Source organism: Chinchilla lanigera, unplaced genomic scaffold (assembly GCF_000276665.1).
Source record: "Chinchilla lanigera isolate Chin_1 unplaced genomic scaffold, ChiLan1.0 scaffold00051, whole genome shotgun sequence".
Lineage (NCBI taxonomy): Eukaryota > Metazoa > Chordata > Mammalia > Rodentia > Chinchillidae > Chinchilla > Chinchilla lanigera.
In genome coordinates, this window is record NW_004955452.1 from 17,667,457 (window position 1) to 17,688,759 (window position 21,303).

The following is a 21,303-nucleotide window of genomic DNA, read 5'->3' on the forward strand; positions in this document are numbered from 1 at the left end:
CCTCCCTCCCTCCTTCTATGTCTCTCTTTCTTTCTTTCTTTCTTTCTTTCTTTCTTTCTCTTTCTTTATTTCTCTCTTTCTTTCTTTCTTTCTTTCTTTCTTTCTTTCTTTCTTTCTCTCTCTCTCTCTCTTTCTCTCTCTCTTTCTCTCTTTCTCTCTTTCTCTCTCTCTCTCTCTCTCTCTCTCTCTCTCTTTCTTTCTTTCTTTCTTTTTTTCTTTCTATACTGGGGAATGAAACCAGGTCCTTTGCACTGAGCTACATTACAGACCTTTTTTTTTTTTTTTTTTTTTCTTTTTTTAAATTTTGAGACAGTGTCTTGTTAAGCTGTCCAAGCTATACTTGATATCATGGTCCTTTTGTCTCAGCCTTCCAGAGTGCTAGGATTACAGGTGTGTGCTACCATGCCCCACAATTCTAGTATTCTTAAGGTTGACTTTCTATTTTTCCTTCCTTATGATTTACATACATTATGAAAACTTTTCTCCCCCTTTCAGGGCTGGGGATTGAATGTAAGGCCTTGCACATTGTAGGCAAGCACTCTACCACTGAGCTATACATCCCCAGTCCCTGAAAATAGTTTTTAATAACACTTATAAATTGCTCCCTATTAGCCAATCCATTGAAAACATTGTATTTATTCTTAAAATAACTGAAATTCCATTGCTTTCGTTTTACAGATGAGTGAACTGAGTCACAGAGAAGTTACCTAGTTTGTCCAGGGTCATATAGCCAGTCTAGCTATAGGGCTGGGGATGGAATCTACATAGTAAAATTTAGAACTTACTTTACTTAGCACTCCAAAACTAAGTAAAATAATGCTGTCAACCACTTCACTGCACTGTCACTGCATTGACCCTGAAGCAAGCATAAAACACAGACTTGTACAAGGTTCACTTTGTGAATGAGCTTTTACCCTGATTTAAACCTGATTTTTTTTCATTACATTCATCAGCATCTATTTACTGTCTTATCAGACACTGTGATAAGTGCTGAGTTTTGAAGAAGAATGTACCTAACTCTTGATCTCATGGATTTTAATATTCTAGCAGAGAAGACAGGTGCTGATAAGTTACTTAGCTAATAATTGACTTGTAGTTGTGATAAATGTTACAAAGGAAGAATTTGTGAGTATTTTTGATAGGGATCTTAACAGAATGGCCTTACAAGTTAGGAAAGAATTCTGTGATAAAATGTTATTTGTGCTCCTGTTTTGTATATTTCGTGCCAAATATGGTTGATACTTATAAAACCCACAAAGTGTTCATATTCTATTTATAAGAAATTGGTAGAGTGAGAAGAGATCTTTCAAGGCCCAAACTCTTCTGGTTTATATTTTTTTAAGTATAGAAAATGCACTGTAGACCATGTGGCTGATTTGCTTAGTTTTGCTTTGCTTTTGCTTTTGCTTTTGCTTTTGCTTTTTTTTTTTTTGACAGGGTCTTGCCCTGTACTTCAAACTGTCTTGGAAATCACTATATAACCTTGGCCAACCAGGTGTGGTGGCTGAGGCAAGAGTATCACTGTGAGTTGAGGCCAGCCTGGGCTACAAAGTGAGTTCAAGGCCAGCCTGAACTGCATAGCAAAACCCTGCCTCAAAAGGACAAAATTTTTTTTAAAAATAACCTTGGCTGGCCTTGGACTTGAGATCCTCCTCCCTTAGCCTCCCAAGCGCTGGGATTACAGATGTGCATCACCACATGTGACTTGTTTTGCTTTTTTACAATTTCTTTAAATAGTAAGTGAAAAAGCTGTGTTTCCATAAAGCATTTTGTCTACAAAACTCATAATCCAGACGTGGTGGCACATAAAGGAAATCCTTGCTACAGTGGAAGCTAAGAGAGGAGGATTCCTTGGGTCTAGGGTTTCAAGACCAGACTGGGCAACATAACAAGACTCCATCTTGAAAACATAAAAACTCATTTATACAAAGACATTTTCATTAGTCTTATTTAAAAAAAAGATATGCAAACATAGCATTCATATTCAAATCTGGTTCTGAAGTAGCCTCTTTTAGCCGTATTATAGGCCATCTATCTATGTGTAACTAGAATGACAATTGAGATTTAAATTGTAAAACTGGGAAAAAAAAAAACCCAAAAAAGATGATGATACTTCAGGTGGAAACAACCTAAGGTTATTGTACATAATTTCACTCATTTATGTGGTAGTAATATTCATGAGTAATTTTTAAAACTGCAAAATATGTGTATTAAGAATGTAGTGGAACTTGAATGATGTATTCATGCCATTCCTCTCAACCATTAGTCAGTTGAAGATTATGTACCTCTAATTCTTGCTTTATCTGTTATCAAAAATAGAAAATATAAAGAAGTCTCATGTTGTATAAAGTTTTTAGAAAGGTCACCATTTTCTTTTTAACCTAGTCATCTCATTTTCAATAGATTGCAAAGGTCGACTGCAAGGAAGTACTAGACATCATATGTAATCTGGAATCTGAGGGTCAGGATAACACAGCATTTGTTCTTTGTACGACTTACCTTACCCAGCAGCTCCAAACTGCAAGTGTATATTGTTCGTGGTAAGTATATTTAGTTTGTGTGCACTTTGTTAGTAGATATTACAGCATCTTGAGTTTATGTAAAAATGTTATTTTCAAATTTGAACTCTTAAATTAAACAACATATGAATAAAATATTGCTTCCAGGCAAAATCATTTAAATAAAAATATTATTGGTGTATTCTAGTCAAGAAAGGGCAAAAAGTTCCTTTCAGTCATCCCATAGAAATAAATTACAGGCTGGGTGTGGTGACACACACCTGTAGTCCCAGCACTCAGGAGGCACAAGGATCGCACTGAGTTCGAGGCCAGCCTGAGCTCCATAGTGAGTTTAGGGACAGCCTGGACTGTATGCTGAGACTCTGTCTCAAAAGAAAAAAAGGAAACAGATGAGTGTTAGAATTTTCCCTTTACGTTTATTAGTATTTTGGTAGTTACTTGCCCTGTGTTGTTTGGAAACCCACTAATGAAAAGGATCAGATTATCTAGTTTTTTACGTCAGATTTACACTAGAAAAGAAAATCCTTCTGAGTTGTAGTCTCTTCTGCAGCTTTAGTAGTGCATTGCTGATATACACTATTTTGGTTTTAATTTAGTTTATATTTGTTTGTCTATATAATATGTAGTTGCTAAATGGACATGGACTCAGTGGACATACCTATAATACCAGCATTTGGGAAGGCAGAGGCAGGAGGATTTTAAGTTTGAGTCTCACCTGGGCAATTTAGTGCAACCCAGCCTCAAAATTTTAAATAGTAACAAAGGTCTGGGGATGTACCAGTGTGAAGACCCTGGGCTCATTCCTTGGTATCAGGAAGGAAAGAAGCAAGGAGAAGGGAAAGAAGAAGGAAAAGAAAAGTACACCTATGATTCTTTAATTATAACTGTATTGGCTCTACTTAAGCCAAAGAGCAAATCTGATACACAAGAAACAGGATAATGCTACAGGATATTAGAGAAAGATGCTTAGGGTATATCAGGGTATTTTAGAGAGGCATCAGGTAGAAAATAGTATGAATGCGCTGGATTTGCATAATCTTAATTAAGAGATCTCTAATTATTTCTGAACCTAGGGGTAGCTTAAAGTTAAAAATAGCATTTTATAGGGAACCCTTTATAGGGAACCCTAGTGAAGTTTTCCAATGCACTTCAGCCCTTATTGGTCTCCCTCTGGAGGGAGTAGCCATGTCATTTGTATATTTGTTGTTCTTTCCATTTAGTATGTTAGTATATTTCTGCTTACTATTTTATATAGAAATATTATTTGTATACTGTAAATTATCTTACCCAACCCTTACAATAATCACTGCACATATGAGGAAGTAGAAGATCATGGTAATCAGAGAACGTCATTGCCCAGCATCTCAGGGCTAAGGTAGTAGAGCAGAGATTTAAGCCCAAGGTTTTTGAGTCTTAATTGAGTGTTTTTTTTCTATGCCTTATGTTTTCTTGGCTAAAATTCAGATTATAATCTTCTACCCCTAAGTCCACTATTCCAAAATAATATATACTGTAGGAAAGGAGATAATGTAGGAAAGAAGATAATGGGTTGGGGGCTTAAATACATTTTGCAGTAACTATCGTAGGCATTTTCTGAGGTAACAAGAGAAAAAGGTGATATAAATAAAAAGAGCTGTTAGTAGCAATGGGAATTTTGATCACTGAATCATGTAGAAGAGACTTTTTTCCCCATCAGAAATCTAGAGGTTTTAACTTCAGTAAAACAGCTATTCAGGATCAAACCCATTGTTAAATTGATCTCATTTTCAATAAATGAAAAGTCTGCTAGTAATAGCTAGGTTTGCAATGTAAAGAATAAATAAATATATGGAATGTGTTACATAAATGATGTGTTTTTAAAAATATATTCTCACAACTTAAATTTTCCTGACAGTTTTCCTATGTTCTCTTTTATAATTCCCTACATTCAGCTATCATTCTCTTACAAAGTAGCTAGAAGATTAATGCTGTTAGCCTGCAGCAGGAAGAGATTAACGGGGATTTCCCTTTTGCCTCCTGAGGAGCTATTATGAGTTAAGGAAAGAAAATCTTAGTCATTTCACAGTTTGTTAAGAGTAAGCTAGGTCAGGTATAGTGGTACACACTTGTAATTGCAGCACTTTGCTGAGGCAGTAAGATCACAGCATGTTCAAGGCCAGCCGGTGCTGCATAGAGCCTGTGTCAAAAAAAGGAAAAAGTAAGCTGCTTCTAAGTAATTCAAGGAGAAAGAGAATCCGATTTTTAAAAACTCTTTGTTTCCAAAGACTTTTTTTTTTAAATAGTGGGATGTTGGTGTTAGAATAGCCTTAGCATAAATCAGTGAATTTTATTAGGAAAAATTAATGCCAGAAATTTTGTTCAAATAGGGTAGGTTGTTTTGTTGTGCCAAAGATTTTTTTATGTTTAAAATAGTAGAACATAAGGAGTATTTGTTTAGAAAATTATTTAAATTATTTTTTTGGGGGTGAGAGAAGTATGAAGATTTTTATTTTTATTTTTATTTTTATTTTATTTTATTTTATTTTATTTTTTTTGGTTTTTCTCTGGTACCGGGAACCGAACTCACAACCTTGCGCTTGCCGGCAGGCGCTTTTGCCGCTGAGCTAAATCCCCAGCCCCTGAAGATTTTTAAAAACATGACAGGATTGAAAAGCTGTGATAAAAGCACATTTACTAGAATTTATTTCTTGGAAGTACCATTCTTGAATGTGGTCACTATGGAAGATAATAACAGAAATGTAGACTATATAACAACTGTTTAAGAATATTAAACACTTTATAGAGATCACTGTGTTATTGTTCTTTAAAGGCAGCACATCACTTAGCTTATTCATTAACCCTAGCCCTGAAAGAGTTTTGGCGTTCTGAAAAATACCAAAGAAATATTAAAGGAGTTAATTCTCTAGAAGTATCTGTCAGTGGTAACAAAGTAGCCATGCAAGTGAACTTTAGCAGTAAGCTTTCAGTTAGGGATAGGCTGGCCTTTGCTTTCTGTAACATCTCTGAGCTTAAATTTTATATGTTGTGAACATTTTGTTTCTTAAGATGTATTTATATGTATGTTCTGCCCCTATTGGATGACATACCAGTCATACGTATTGTGTAGTTCACAGTTTTATCCCCAGCACCTGACAGAGTTCAAGTTTTTGACATTTTCTTGTTTGTGGTTTTTTATTTGTGTTTTTGTGTTTGATTTTTTGGAAACAGGACCTCACTGTGAATCCAGGTTGGCCTTGAACTCATTATGTAGGCCTCACTGGCCTTGAACTCTTGGCAATCCTCCTGCCTCAACCTCCTGAGTGCTGGGATTACAGACTTGCACTGCCACTACTACACCTCTTTAATATGTGTATTTTTGTTTAACTAAATTTTGTAGGAAAAAAAGTGAGAAATAAGTACTGTTGTAATAAACTTCTTTAGGGAATAGTCATTCTTTTAATTTCTCCTCCTCCTCCTCTCTCCTTCTTCCTCTCCCTCTCCCTCTCCCTCCCTCTCCCCCCTCCTCCCTCCCTTCCCCTCTTGCCTTCTCTCCCAGTCTCCCTCCCTCCTTGTCTCCCTCCCTCCCTCCCTCCCTGTCTCCCTCTCTTGGAAACAGGGTCTTGCTATTCTGAATTTCATTTTGACATGTTAACTGAACTTTATCTTGCTCTGCAGAAAGAGTTGTTGAACCTTCTTGCTGGATAGCTAGATCTCTGCCAAAATGTGTTTCCTACTATAAGTAGGACCAAATGTCCTTTGTAGCTTTTATAAATTTATCTATCACTTGACTTGAGCTGGACAACAGAATAATTTGAGGATATAGTACATCAAGCATTGGGAGATGCATACCATTAGAATTATTTTTAAATTATTAATGTTTTAAAAATTATTGTCCATTTTTAAAGATTATATCATTGTAGTAATAAGAATACGTATGATGGAGTAGGCTGTTGGCTACTGTTGGCTGGTGATTTCAGTTATGATTGAAGTGACTAAATCTTGGCATTCTCTTTACTGGTTGCCATAGTTTTAGGCATGTTTATATGGGTAATAGTAGTTTAAAATCATTGATTTATAGCTGTACAAATATTTATACAAATACCTAATAAAATGCCCTTGTTTGATTATACTTATTTATAGTTACAATACATGGAACTTAAGATACTTGTTTTAGTATTTTAAAAGTTACTTGAGAAACCTAAATTCTCAGCCCTTTACCCTGTTAGCAGATTTGCCTAACTTTAAACTTGCAGCTAGTGAATGGATTTTAGATAGTTGACATTGTTTATCCTTTATCTCTGAGCATATGTTACTCATCATTTCCTTTCGTCTTTAGAATTTTGCACTGTTCTCCAAAGCTTATACTACGTAATGAAGGAATCCTGTTGAAGGAAAAATAAACAGTCATCCCACCTTGCCTGGCTTGTCTCTGTTTTCAAAGATGGCCTCTCTTATTTTTCCCTTCTAGTTAGGAATGCAGTACTCATCAGATAAGTTGACAGATATATAGAAGCATTTTAAGTTAATTTTATTCATAATAGCTCAGACTTACCATCACTAGATAATCATAAGGTTTACTCTTTAGAAACACTTCATATTCAGTTCAGTCATTGAGCAGATTTTATTCCTAAGAATTTTCACCTAGTTGCTAGGTGTGGTGGTGCACGCCTGTAATCCCAGCACTTGGGAGACTGAAGGAGAGTCACTGTGGGTTTGAGTCACTACAAAGTGACTTCATGGCCAACCTGATCTACATACAAAGACCCTGTCTCAAAAAGCCAAAGATAAAAAAGAATTTCACCTTTTGATAGTTACCTCTTAGAAAATATAGAAAGTAAATTTAATTAAGTATGTTTCTTTTCAGGCTATTATAAAAATAATTTTGAGGGGGCTGAGGGATATAAGCAGTGGCAGAGCAGTATCTCCTGTGAATGAAGCCCTGGTACCACCCGCTCTCTGCCAGATTTTCATTTTTAAAGCCTTGGATTTGTATTTTGCTTCCTAAAACAGTCTGAGGGTTTTTTGTTTTGTTTTGTTTTGTTTTTATGAAAAAGCCTAAAGAAGTACACAGTCTCCATTGAGATTGTGCCTCAGAGCTGCCTCTTTTTCCTTCCTCTGTCCCTTCCTTCCTCCCTCCTTCCCTCCTTCCTTTCCTCCCTCCCTCCTTCCTTCCTTCCCTCCCTTCCTTCCTTCCTTTCTTCCTTCCAGTGATCACATCCTCTTCTATTTTGCTGTTAGCTTTTCTTGGATTCATCCTTCAGACTAATATTAGCATTTCTATCCTTGGCAGCTTTTTTTCCCCCTAGTACTTTTGCTTGAGTACTTGAGGATTTTCACCATTAATTGTTTTTATTTCATTTATGTTTTCAGGCTCTTTTGTTTTTTGTTTTTATTTATTCTACTGGGAAACTCAGGACTTTTGCCCTGAGCTACATTTCTAACACCTTTTCTGTTTTTTGAGATAGGGTTTGCTCAGTTGTCCAGGCAGGGTTGAAACTCGAGACCTGCCTGCTTCAGTGTCCCAGAGTGCTGAAATTACAGGTATGCACAGTCATACCCAACGTTAAGCATTTGTTGCCATAATGAGTATTCATGAGGTGCTTGTATTTTAGCCATTTTCAGGAGTGTTATTTTACTTGCTTTATTATTTGGAACCTGCTTTCCCATTAGGACAGGGTTTTAATTCAGTCAGTGTTAATTAATTACAAATGTAAAAAACAAAACCTATTAGAACAAAGAGTTACTTTTTTTTTTTTTTTTGGAAACAGGGTCTCCCAATGTAATTTCTATTGTCCTTGAACTTGCTATATAGTGTAGGCTGGCCTTGAACTCACAGTGATCCACCTACCTGAGCCTCCCAAGTGCTAGGATTACAGGCATGTGCCAACATGACCAGCCCAAGGAGGGATTTAAATAATTTTTTCTACCTGGCCTGATGGCTCATAACTGTGAACCCAGCAGTTGAGAGCCTGAGGTGAGAGGACTGTGGCAAGTCTGAGGCCTGTGGCAAGTCTGAGGCCTGTGGCAAGTCTGAGGCCTGTGGCAAGTCTGAAGACTGTGGCAAGTCTGAGGCTGTTTCCCACTTAGTGAAACCTAATCTCCAAAAACAAAGAAGCAAACAAATAAAGTTTTTTTTCCACAGTATCTCCATAAAAGAAGTGGTCTTTATTATTTTGTTTTCCCCTGGACAAAAAGAAAAAAGAAATCGTAATTTTCAGGGAGAATTCTTTATTTTCAAGGAAGATTCTTAACAATGTTACCAGTTTGAGATGGAGCAGTAGTGAATGTAGACATCTAATTTTTGTTGTAGATTGTGTCAACTTTTATATGCCAGAAAATGGGTTTTTCAGTGGTGCTGCAGCAAATACCAGTTGCTCTGTTTTAACATAATCATTTTTCTTCATAGGGAACTGACTCTCTTTTGGAGTAAGCTGCAAAGAAGAATTGACCCTTCTTTAGATACTTTTTTGGAGCGTTGTCGTCAGTTTGGTGTCATAGCTAAAACACAGCAGCATTTGTTTTGCCTGATTAGAGTTATACAAACTGAAGTGAGTAACTTACTATGCTTTCTGTGCTGATGGCGGTAAATGGAAAGTAGTAAAGTGAAGACCATATCCCCTGGGTGTGGGGAAGATTATATTTTTTTGCCTGTCATTTTAACCACCTTGTATCTTTTCCTAGAATTGTGTTCTATATTTTATACAGATGTATTTGCTTGTTATTTACCATAGTTACTATAAATGAAGAAAATATGATCATGTTTTTAGGTCATTAGCAGCAGAGTAGTGCCTTTACTACCTTCTAGGGTAGTAGAATGGATAACAAGTTAGGTATTTTCAGGAAGTGTGTATACCCTAAAGTGAAATAAAGTGCCGTATACAAAACCTTATTCTTCCGAGTTCAGCAGTGTGGGGGCTTGCGATGTGTCTTATGCTGTGCTATACTTGGTTTTTAATGTCTCTTTATGACTGAGCTTTCCCTGTGCCCATGTCTGTAATGGCTCACGGTTATGTTCTATTGTGTTACTTCCTTGATAACATCCAAGGGTAGTTTTTATTAAAGTCGAGCCACATTTATATATTTGAGACCCTCCCTCCATGTCACTTTACATATGTTGTACTGTAAAATGTACTGCAAAATGTGTTCTTCACTGAAGAAAGGAAAGTGTAAAATGGATGCCAGAAACAAATTGGTGTCCAAACAAGTTAGCAGATAATTGTTTCTAATCACTGTTAGTTTCCTGTCACAGAAAGAACAGTTTTAAACAACTGTAGATTTAAAACGTAGTTTTACACCTGGCTTTCTAACAAAGATATTAATTGTCTACCTCGGGATAAGAAATTACAATAAACTTAGTGCTTGAAACAACACCTATTTATATTAGCTGCCAGTTTTGTCGATCAGAAATCCAGCACAATGTGGTAAGATTCTCTGCCCTTTTATCCTTAGTATCCTAAGGATAAAATCAAAGTGTTGGCCAGGGTAGGATCTTACCAGAGGCTTTCTGCAGAATCTACATCTAAACTCATTCTTGTTGACAGATTTCAGTTTAGTTCTTTGTGGTTGTAGGACTACTGTCCCTTGTTTTCTTGGTGGTGTCCACCAAAGCCTATTCTGAACTAGGGGAAGCTACCCTCATTTCTTGCTGCGTCTATTTCTAAGCTGCAAAGATAGAGCAGTCCTTCTTGTGCTTTGAATCTGATGACCTCTATCTCTGACTTCTAGACATAAAGTGTTTGGGTGATTAGCTCAGCCACACCTTTATAACCTGCTTTTCTTAAGGTCACCTGCTATGGAATTTTACTTACATCTGCAAAGTTTCTTTCACCATAACATAATAACAAGAATGTTATATTTAGAGTCTAACCACACTCAAATTTAAGATATTTTATAAAGGTGAGAGTCAGTAAGGATCAGTCACTTTAGAATTCTGCTTACCATAAGAAACCCTAGAAAATGGGAAAGCTGCAAGACTGTTAGAGACAGTGGGTTTCTGAAACAGGCCAAGGAATATTTTGTCCACCTATAGGATCAGAGTCATTGGTCTTGAGTATACGTCTAGAGCACTTTATTTCGTAGTCCTGACTCATATTTAGCGTGAAAGGTAGGAGAAATATGAACTGTTAAATAAAGGGGTGTGTGTATAGAATCCCTTTCAAAATGTGACACCAAGCTGGTGAGTTGGCTTGCACCTATAATCCTGCTACTTAGAGGCTGAGGCAAGAAGATACCAACTGTAAGGCCAGCCTGGACAACATAGTGAGACCCCATCTCAGAAGCAGAAACAAGTGGTGCATACCTGTAATTCTAGGTACTTGGTAGGCAGAGGCAGGAAGATAGTAAGTTCAGTTAATGAGACCTTATTTTAAACAGTTAATGAGACCTTATTTTAAGGGCTGTGGATGTAGCATGTTGATAGAGTGCTTGCCTAACATGAATAAACCTGGGTGGGTTTAATCCCCACTACCACCAAAAATAAATAAACAAACAAATTGAGACACCACCTCTTTTAAAGAGAGAGAAAGGATCTGCATCAGCTACCATCTGGTTCTATTGTAAATGGCTGATATACCACAATGGTAGTGACCCAAAATAAATATTTCTTTTTCATATAGGAATGTAGTTCACGAAATAGGCCCATTTGCTTTACAGGCTTCACATATCAGAAATCCAGGTTCCTTTTATATGCATTAATACATTGCTTCCATTTTATGTTCTAAGACCTACCTATTCCAATCCTAGATATAATGTTTCCATTCCAGATAGCAAGAAGGAAGAGATGGGCATGGGCAAACCACACTATAGCATACCATTTTCCAACTCTCCCAAAGGCACACACATGTTGCCACCTCTCACTTCCAGAATGGTGAGGAGGTATGGTCATTATTACAGAAGACTTTGTAAGTGGATAAAAACCAGGTGTACTATTGTAGAAAAAGGGAAGGGACTTAGGGAAATAACTATTACTCTTGGGATGGACAAAATGAATGATACTGATGAGCCTGTGTTGGCATTTTGTCTTTGCAGTAGGCAGTCAGATATTATGGAAAGGTCTTTACTACTGCCTCTTTTATTTTCTGGCCTTTGGTTTTTTTAAGTAAAGAGTTTAAACTAGGCATCACTTAAAGGTGGTTAGAGCTATTAAACTTTGAATCTGTGATGGAAGAAAGTCATAAATGGAAGGGATGACTTGAGAATTCCGGGTATATCTCAGAACTAAAATTAGTGTGACAGAATGAATGTAGATGTGGTTATGTTTTGAAGTAAAATACATAAGGAAGAGGATCATCTTGAATCCAGCTTGTATGCCCAGGCGACCGTTTTTGATGAAATAAATCATGGTACTACTGTTGGGAAACAGCACTTTGTCTAGTTTATCACTTCTAAGTAATAAAAGAGCTGGAAATCAGAGATACATGACTCGTAAGTGTCAGGTACATTGTTCACAGCTGTCTAGACTAGACAATGGACCTCTTGATTTAATAGCATGATGTGGTATGATTATTTATAAGTATGAGCAAGAGCACTTGGAGAAAGTCAAAATAAATTTTAAAAGAATTCACGAGTCCTCAATAAATTACTTTTGGAAGGCTGTGAGGCCAAATGCAGCAAATGTCCATTCTTTTGTTTCTTTTTCCTCTTCTTCTTCATTTTTTGTTTTTTTCTCATTCTTTCTTAAGCAGCTGAATCTAGTTGAGATGATACAGTTTGTGAAATCACTAACAACATTGTTTTTTTCCAAAGAGCAATAACTAGAAATATCACTAAATGTTCTGAGCAGATCTACCAAGAAGGTACTGGCTAACGGATTGGTGAATAAATTAGAAACAGGATATGGAATGTGGAGCTCAATTTTGAAGAGATTGGTGGCTTTTGAACCAGGAAGCTGAGAGAACAAGAGTGGGTTAACACATTATATCAAGGACGTATGGAAAATAGTCAAGTCAGCTAAAGATTATAGTCAACATAGGATATAGTTGAGACCAGTGGCTCTAGAAATAGACTGCTTTAAATTTAAGTCTTCGCTGCTCTGCTTACTAGTTGGTAGCATTGGACAGTGTAAGCTCCTGAGCCTTGGTTTCTTTATGAGGATAATGTATGCAGAAAGGTTTATTTAGAAAAAATTCCTAGAATATACTTATTTATGTTCCTAGTATTTAAAATGATCCCAAACACAAAATAATTGCTTAGCAAATTGTTTATAATGTTCTGTTGAATACTATACTTATTATGTGCCAGCATTGTCAATCACTTTATATTCTTCTTTCTCTCTCTCTCTTTTTTTTTTTTTTTTTTTCTTTTTTGGCGGGACTTGTGATTGAACCCAGGGCCTAATGCATGGTAAGCAAGTGCTATACCAGGGAGCTGCACCCCTTCCATTTATGGGAGTTATTTGTTTTATTGAGACAGGGTCTTGCTATGCAATCCAGGCTGGCCTCAGACTCACAGTAATCCTCCTGCCTTGCCCTCCCAAATGCTGGGATTACGTGCATGCACCACCATTCCAGCCTTGCATCCTCTCTTTGAGACAGGGTCTTGCTGTGTGGCCCAGTCTGCCCTAGAACTCATGATCCTCCTACCTCAGCTCCCCTCAGTGCTAGGCTTATAGGCATATGGCACCACATTTATTCTCTCCCCTAGGAAAGAATCTAGTATTACCGCTTCTGTTATCATTTTACTGAGGAAGAAACTGAGGCTTAAAGAAGTTGAGAAGTGATCCCTGTAGTGAAATAGGGTTCAAAAGCCAGTCGCCAGGCATAGTGGCACACGCCTGTAATCCCAGCACTCGGGAGGCTGAGGCAGGAGGATCACCATGAGTTTGAGGCCAGCCTGGGCTACATAAGCAAGTTCAAGACCAGCCTGTACTATATAGTGAGACCTTGCCTCAAAGAAAAAGAAAACCAAAAGCTATCCAAGGCTGATTCTAAAACCATATACTTTTAGCTACTGCATTTTAAACCACTCTGCTGTATGATCGTGGGTTTTTCTTTTTTTTTTTGACAGGGTCTCATTATCAGTTCGGGTTGGCCTTGAGCTCACTTTGTAGCCAGGCTGGCCTCAAACTCACAAGATCCTCCTGCCTCACCCTCCCTCGTGCTGGGAGTACAGGCACACACTACCACAGCTGGTGATCCTGGGTTTTGTTTTGCTCATGCTATTTTTATATTTCATTTCAGCCTCTCAGATAAAAGAATTACCTGTATACATTAATCTTCCATCACATGTAATCAGATCTTCCTCAACTTTTACTCATTTATGAGGATCTGATGTTACAGAAATCTTTTCTGATTTGTTATTTTTCTATGGAAAGCCGACATTCAGTACACCTGTAACTATAAAGTAGTAATTATTTGTTTCAGGAAAGAATTGGGGATTTGCCCAAATGTCCATTGGATAAGAAAATGTCCATGGAGAAAATTGTGGTACTTTTATATAATGGAATATTACTCAGCTATAAAGAAAGATAAACTCGAGGCTTCTATAGGTAAATGGTCACAACTAGAGACCATACTCATAAGTGAAATAAATCAGACCTGCATGTGCAAGCACCGCGTTGTCTCACTAGTGTAAAACCTGAAAGAGTTAATAAAAACCTGGAGGTATGATAGACATTGTGAAATGATAGGAAAATGCTCAAGGGGTAAAGGGCAACTGGGTGTGGGAAAAGAGAAGGGAAAGAAGGAGAAATTTTGTATGTATGTATGTACAGGATAGTTAACATAGTTGATCTATTGTCTTCTATTTCTTTGCTGAAAGAAACTATTAATGAGTCCTTGATTGATCAGTATGGCATGTCTCTATTTGTTTTCATGAGAAACCACTTTGAAGATATCAATATGTAATACAACAAGCATTGTTAATTTCCTACCACTTTGTAACTCTTTATCGTCTGTACTGTTCTTTTGGTATTTTGTAAAATGTTGTCTGTCTGTTAATGTTTTCCTCCTTTTATTAAAAAAAAAAAAGAAAAGAAGAAAGAAAAAAATAAAGCATTGGGGTTTTGGAAAATTCAAGTGTTCAGAATATCTGGAGTTCCTTAAATTGAATTTACTTTAGATTCATTTCTATACTTTTGTTTTCTTTTTCCCTGTTTTAAGCCATGTTCTTTTCTACCCAGCCTACCACCATTCCTTGAATTCTTCACTGACGTATTTTATCCTGTATTCCTTTGAATTCATGTGTGTTTATTGGTTATGCTTTTGGCACATAGATAAATTCCATGAGGATTGCTTTAATATATGGTGCCTTATAAAATTGGGTACTCTATAAATACACGTTGTTGTTCATGGCTGTAGCATTTAATCCAGTCCTGTGCATGTTGAGACAAGAAGGATCTAAATGCAGCTTTCATTAAGGAAGATTGAAGGTGAAATTTAAGAATTTTAAAGGTTTTGAGAATCTGAAATACCCATGGAAATTAATGTAATTTCCTTATATATGAGAAAAAAATGACTTTTCCTCTCTTTTTTTCCAGGCACAAGATGCTGGTGTTGGAGTGTCAATTTTACTATGTGTCAGAGCTCTTCAACTCAGATCAAGTGAGGATGAGGAAATGAAGGCCTCAGTTTGTAAAACAATTTCCTGTCTTTTACCAGAAGATTTAGAAGTTAGACGAGCCTGCCAGCTTACAGAATTCTTAATTGAGCCCAGTTTGGATGGATTTAATATGTTGGAAGAATTGTATTTGCAACCAGATCAAAAGTTTGATGAAGAAAACGCACCAGTTCCAAATTCTCTCCGATGTGAGCTCCTATTAGCTTTAAAAGCCCACTGGCCTTTTGATCCTGAATTTTGGGACTGGAAAACCTTAAAACGACACTGCCACCAACTTCTGGGACAAGAAGCCTCAGATTCTGATGATGATTTAAGTGGCTATGAAATGTCTATCAATGATACAGATGTTTTAGAGTCATTTCTCAGTGACTGTGATGAAGGTAAAGAAGATAAACAATATAGGAGAAGAGATTTAGCAGATCAGCAAAAGGAGAAAAGAGACAAAAAACCCATTGGTTCTTCTGAAAGATATCAAAGGTGGCTTCAGTATAAGTTTTTCTGCTTATTATGTAAGCGGGAATGTATAGAAGCCAGGATTCTCCATCATTCTAAGATGCATATGGAAGATGGCATTTACACCTGTCCAGTTTGTATTAAAAAGTTCAAGAGAAAAGAAATATTTGTTCCTCATGTGATGGAACATGTTAAAATGCCGCCAAGCAGAAGGGACCGCTCTAGAAAGAAACTACTGTTGAAAGGCTCTCAAAAGGGTATTTGTCCCAAGAGCCCCTCTTTAAGCCTGGAGAATCAGTCGTTGAATGAACAAGCCAAAGGAGAGTCTCATGAATATGTCACATTCAGCAAGTTGGAAGATTGCCACCTGCAAGACAGAGATTTGTACCCATGTCCTGGTACAGACTGTTCTCGTGTATTTAAACAATTTAAATACTTAAGTGTACATCTTAAAGCTGAACACCAAAATAATGATGAAAATGCCAAGCATTACTTGGATATGAAAAATAGAAGAGAGAAGTGTACTTACTGTCGACGACATTTCATGTCTGCTTTTCACCTGCGAGAGCATGAACAAGTGCATTGTGGTCCTCAACCTTATATGTGTGTATCTATCGATTGCTATGCTAGGTTTGGATCAGTGAATGAACTACTTAATCATAAACAGAAACATGATGATCTTCGTTATAAATGTGAATTAAATGGCTGTAATATTGTTTTCAGTGACTTGGGACAGCTTTACCACCATGAAGCACAACATTTTAGAGATGCGTCTTACACGTGTAATTTTCTTGGCTGTAAAAAGTTCTATTATTCTAAAATTGAATACCAGAATCACCTCTCAATGCATAATGTTGAAAGTTCAAATGGAGACATAAAGAAATCAGTGAAAGTCGAAGAATCTGCAGCAGGTGAAAAGCAAGATTGTGTTGATCAGGCCCATCTGGTTGACCAAAATGATAAATCACAATTACCTGAAGATCTTCTTTTCTGTGCAGGACCAGCTAGTTCTCAAATAGGTGCAGAAACTGCAGAAAACCTGAAAGAAAACAGTGACAGTAATTCTAGTGATCAGTTAAGTAATAGCTCGTCAGCATCAATGAATGAAGAGTTAATTGACACACTGGATCATTCTGAAACCATGCAGGATATATTATTAGCTCATGAGAAAGTTTATGTGCCCTCCAATTTAAAAGAAAAATGCTCCAATGTGGCAGTTTGTTTTGATGGGACTAAATTTACCTGTGGTTTTGATGGGTGTGGGTCCACGTACAAAAATGCAAGAGGTATGCAGAAGCATCTACGCAAGGTTCATCCATACCATTTCAAACCCAAAAAGATAAAGACAAAAGATCTCTTTTCCTGTTTGGGTAATGAACATAGTCAAACAGCTGAAAAGTTTGATGCAGAACTTAAACCCAGCTCAGATACAAACAGTGACTCTCCAGATGAAGGTCTAGATCATAATATTCATACTAAATATAAACGAGAACATCAGGAATATTCCTCAGAAGTCTCCATTTGTGCTTCCAAAAGGCCTTGTACAGAGGATACCATGTTGGAGCTTCTGTTGCGCTTGAAACATTTAAGCTTGAAAAACTCAATAGCACATGGAACTTTCTCAGGGTCATTACAGGGGTACCCATCCAGTGGTGCTAAGTCTCTGCAGTCGGTCTCATCTACTGTCTCAGACCTTAATTTTCAGAATCAAGATGAAAACATGCCAAGTCAGTACCTTGCCCAGTTGGCAGCTAAGCCTTTTTTCTGCGAGCTTCAAGGATGCAAATATGAATTTGTGACCAGAGAGGCTTTGTTAATGCATTATCTTAAAAAGCATAATTATTCAAAAGAAAAAGTCCTTCAGTTAAGCATGTTTCAACATCGGTATTCCCCATTCCAATGTCATATTTGCCAAAGGTCATTTACAAGAAAAACACATCTTAGGATTCATTATAAAAATAAACATCAAATTGGCAGTGACAGAGCACCTCAAAAACTATCAGATAGTGAAAAATGTGATCACGAAGGCCCCTGCTCAGTGGACAGATTGAAAGGTGATTGTTCAGAACTTGAAGGTAACCCCAGCAGTAACTCCGAGAAGCCGCATTGCCATTCTAAAAAGGATGAGTGCAGTTCAGAAACAGATTTGGAGTCATCTTGTGAAGAAACTGAAAGTAAAATATCTGATATTTCATCACCAATGGGGGGTCATAGGGAAGAAGAAGGTAGAGAGGGGAGAGGCAGCAGACGAACTGTTGCTAAAGGAAACCTGTGCTATATTTTGAATAAATACCACAAGCCATTCCATTGTATTCATAAAACTTGCAACTCCTCATTCACCAATCTAAAAGGCTTGATTCGCCATTATAGAACAGTACATCAGTACAACAAAGAACAGTTATGTTTAGAAAAAGACAAAGCAAGAACCAAAAGGGAACTTGTAAAATGTAAAAAGATATTTGCCTGCAAATACAAGGAGTGTAACAAGCGCTTCCTGTGTTCCAAAGCTCTTGCAAAGCACTGTAGTGACTCTCACAACCTAGATCATATGGAAGAGCCAAAAGCACTTTCTGAAGCTGAGTCTGCAGCAAGGTTTTCATGTAACCAGCCTCAGTGCCCTGCTGTTTTTTATACATTCAGCAAGTTGAAACACCACTTGATGGAACAGCATAATATTGAAGGAGAAGTACATTCAGATTATGAAATTCATTGTGATCTTAATGGCTGTGGCCAGATTTTCACTCACCGCAGTAATTACTCACAACATGTGTACTACCGACACAAGGACTATTATGATGATCTATTCAGAAGCCAGAAAGTAGCAAATGAAAGGCTACTAAGGAGTGAAAAGGTATGTCAAACAGCTCAGGGCCACGAACATCAGACTACCAGGCGGTCATTTAATGCTAAAGCTAAAAAGTGTAGTTTAATTAAAGAAAAGAAAGCTCCTATAAGTTTTAAAACGAGAGCTGAAGCCCTCCATATGTGTGTAGAGCATTCCGAGCATACACAATATCCCTGCATGGTTCAAGGCTGCTTATCCGTGGTGAAGTTGGAGAGTAGCATAGTGAGGCATTACAAACGTACCCATCAGATGAGTAGTGCCTATTTAGAGCAACAGATGGAGAACCTTGTTGTGTGTGTTAAGTATGGTACCAAAATTAAGGAGGAGCCCCCTTCTGAGACAGAGCCTTGTATAAAGAAAGAGGTCTGTATAAAGAAAGAAGAAAGTGCGAGCTGTGCATCAGAGCACACAGAGCGCAGCCGTTTCCTGGGTGACCGTGATGCACCTCTCCAAAATACTGACTTTTCCCATCCAGGGGAAAGGGATGGAGGTCAAAAAGGATGTGCAGAAAGCAACCCAGTGTTTGATGCAGACACGCTGCTCTATAGGGGAACTTTGAAATGTAACCATAGTTCAGAAACCACTTCTTCAGAACAATGTAATATAGTTCAGTCTCCCTGTAAAATAGAAAATTCCATACCCAATCCCAGTGGGACTGAAAGTGGGACTTACTTTACAAATTTCCAGCTGCCTTTACCAAGGATCAAAGACTCAGAAACTGGGCAGCATAATTCAGGGCAAGAAAACACTGCAAAAAATTCAGTCCATGTCCCAAAAGAAAATTATAGGAAGCATTCACAGCCCAGGTCATTTGATCTGAAGACTTACAAACCTATGGGATTTGAATCTTCATTTCTGAAATTTATTCAGGAGAGCGAAGAGAAAGATGATGATTTTGATGATTGGGAGCCTTCAGAGCACTTAACATTAAGTAATTCTTCACCACCCAGTAGTGACTTAACCGGGAGTGTTCTGGCAAATAATACGGTGAATGACAGTAACCCTGAAGCCAGCATACCTCATTCTTCCAATGATTCTGCAACTCATGAGAACCTGACTGCAATCCCACCTTTAATAGTAGCTGAAACAACAACAGTTCCTTCCTTGGAAAATCTGCGGGTTGTATTGGACAAAGCATTAACAGACTGTGGAGAGCTTGCCTTGAAACAGCTTCATTATCTTCGACCAGTGGTTGTCCTTGAAAGATCTAAGTTTTCCACACCAATTTTAGACTTGTTTCCAACAAAAAAGACAGATGAGCTTTGTGTGGGAAGTTCCTAAGTAACAATTTTGTTTTAGAAACAGACTGGCTCCAACACTGCAACATGGAGAGGATTGCCAACGTGAACAAAGGCTGAGAACCAGCCACACTATTGTTTAAGGTAGAATAGGCTGTGTATTTACATGAATGTATAATATCTATGTCAGCAGTATTGGCTGAGTCCTTTTAGCTCTCCAGTTGGTTTATTGATTGGGTTTTTGTTTTTGTTTCTGAAAAGGAACTGTACTCTTGTTTGGTGCTAATTAATACATCAAAATATACTGGGGCTTCCTTTTTCAAATTAAGTGTGCATGATTGTATATGGAACAAATACTAAGGTCCCAGGGTGGGAGGGCTAGGGAAAGGGATATGGAGTTCTTACTTGACTTGAATGTGCACCCAAGGGTGCTTTGTGTAATATATTGTACACTACAGCATCTTATATTTTTTGAGTTGAGTTTCAATAAATTACAATTTTTCACCCACTTTCTTGTTTATTCATTATAAGTTTTCCTGCCATATATAAAGTAGAATTACATGTGTATTTTCTAGAACCTGTAATCATTTTGCTCCAGTGTTTTTTTTGTTAACCAAATAATTCAGATCAAGGTTTTTGATTTGTTTTTGTTCTTTGAGGCAGGGTCTTTACTGTGTAGCTCAGGCCACCCTTGGTTTTTTTTTTGTGGGGGGCGGGGGGGCGCGTTTTTTGTTTGGTGTTTTGTTTTTTTTTTGAGGCAGGGTTTTACTGTGTCGTCCTGGCTGGCCTTCGACTCAAGGAGATCCTCCTGCCTCAACTTCCCAAATTGCTGGGATTACAGGTGTGTACCACCATGCCAGGCTCAAGGTTATTTTTGAATAACTCTTTGCCTTAAAATTTTTGTGAAAAGAAAATTCTGAGGTTGAGTAATTTTGGTGCTAATTAATACATCAAAATATACTTGGGCTTCCTTTTTCAAATTAAGTGTGGAAGATAAGAGTACGCCAAGTGGAACATGACAGGGGATGAGGGGAGCAAATTCAAAGGCCTGTTTCCGGAAACTAATTTTGCTGGTAGTAAAGGGGGCGAGGTGGTTGCAGAGATAGCCAGGAACCTATAAAGCTATGAACATAAGGAGTTTGCACTTAAGTCTATAGGCAACTTAGAGCCTTTGAAGGATGGTGAACAAAACAACACGTTAACACTGATTTGTAGATGAAATGTGGAGTGTTGGGAATCTTGAGAATGGATTAGGAGATACTCAAACTGTGGAAGTAATTGAGGCAAACTTTGGAGGTTCTGTATGGACAATTAGCAGTGGAAAGAGTAGATGAAATCAAGGTAAAAGGAGACAGGATTGTTTGGGACTTGGAAGTTGAGAAGAATTTGAGGAAAACTTAAAAAGGTTTGGTAGTGATGCAGGCAATTAAAAAGAGAATACAAAAAGAGGAATGAGTATTTGGAAGGAGGATAGGAAGCCAAGATAAGTTTGGTCTTTGTACGAGAGACATCTGTGCTTAATGACAATGGTAGCAATATGTTATTAGCTATTTTAAGTTTTTAGCCATTTTCATTAACAAGCAATAACATGGTTTCATACCAGGAAGGGAACTCAGGGCTTCGCGGTTGCCAAGCAGGGGCTGGATACACACTCTTAATGACCCTTTCTCATCCCAATGGTTAGATTTTGAAGACAATTTTCCCTCACTCTGAA

General features: G+C 37.5%; 1 protein-coding gene across 2 annotated transcripts in view; it reads left to right on the forward strand.

The window, feature by feature from the left end:
- Rlf (rearranged L-myc fusion) overlaps window positions 1-20,097 on the forward strand; it is a 99,488-nt gene extending 79,391 nt beyond the window's left edge. For both annotated transcript variants that reach the window (XM_005395279.2, XM_013519549.1), the window contains 3 exons: window positions 2,404-2,540; window positions 8,905-9,046; window positions 14,974-20,097. In XM_005395279.2, coding sequence (XP_005395336.1) covers window positions 2,404-2,540; window positions 8,905-9,046; window positions 14,974-19,632 — 4,938 coding nt within the window. In that variant the 3' untranslated portion in view covers window positions 19,633-20,097. The remainder of the gene's footprint in view (window positions 1-2,403; window positions 2,541-8,904; window positions 9,047-14,973) is intronic.
- Window positions 20,098-21,303: the final 1,206 nt, after the last annotated feature.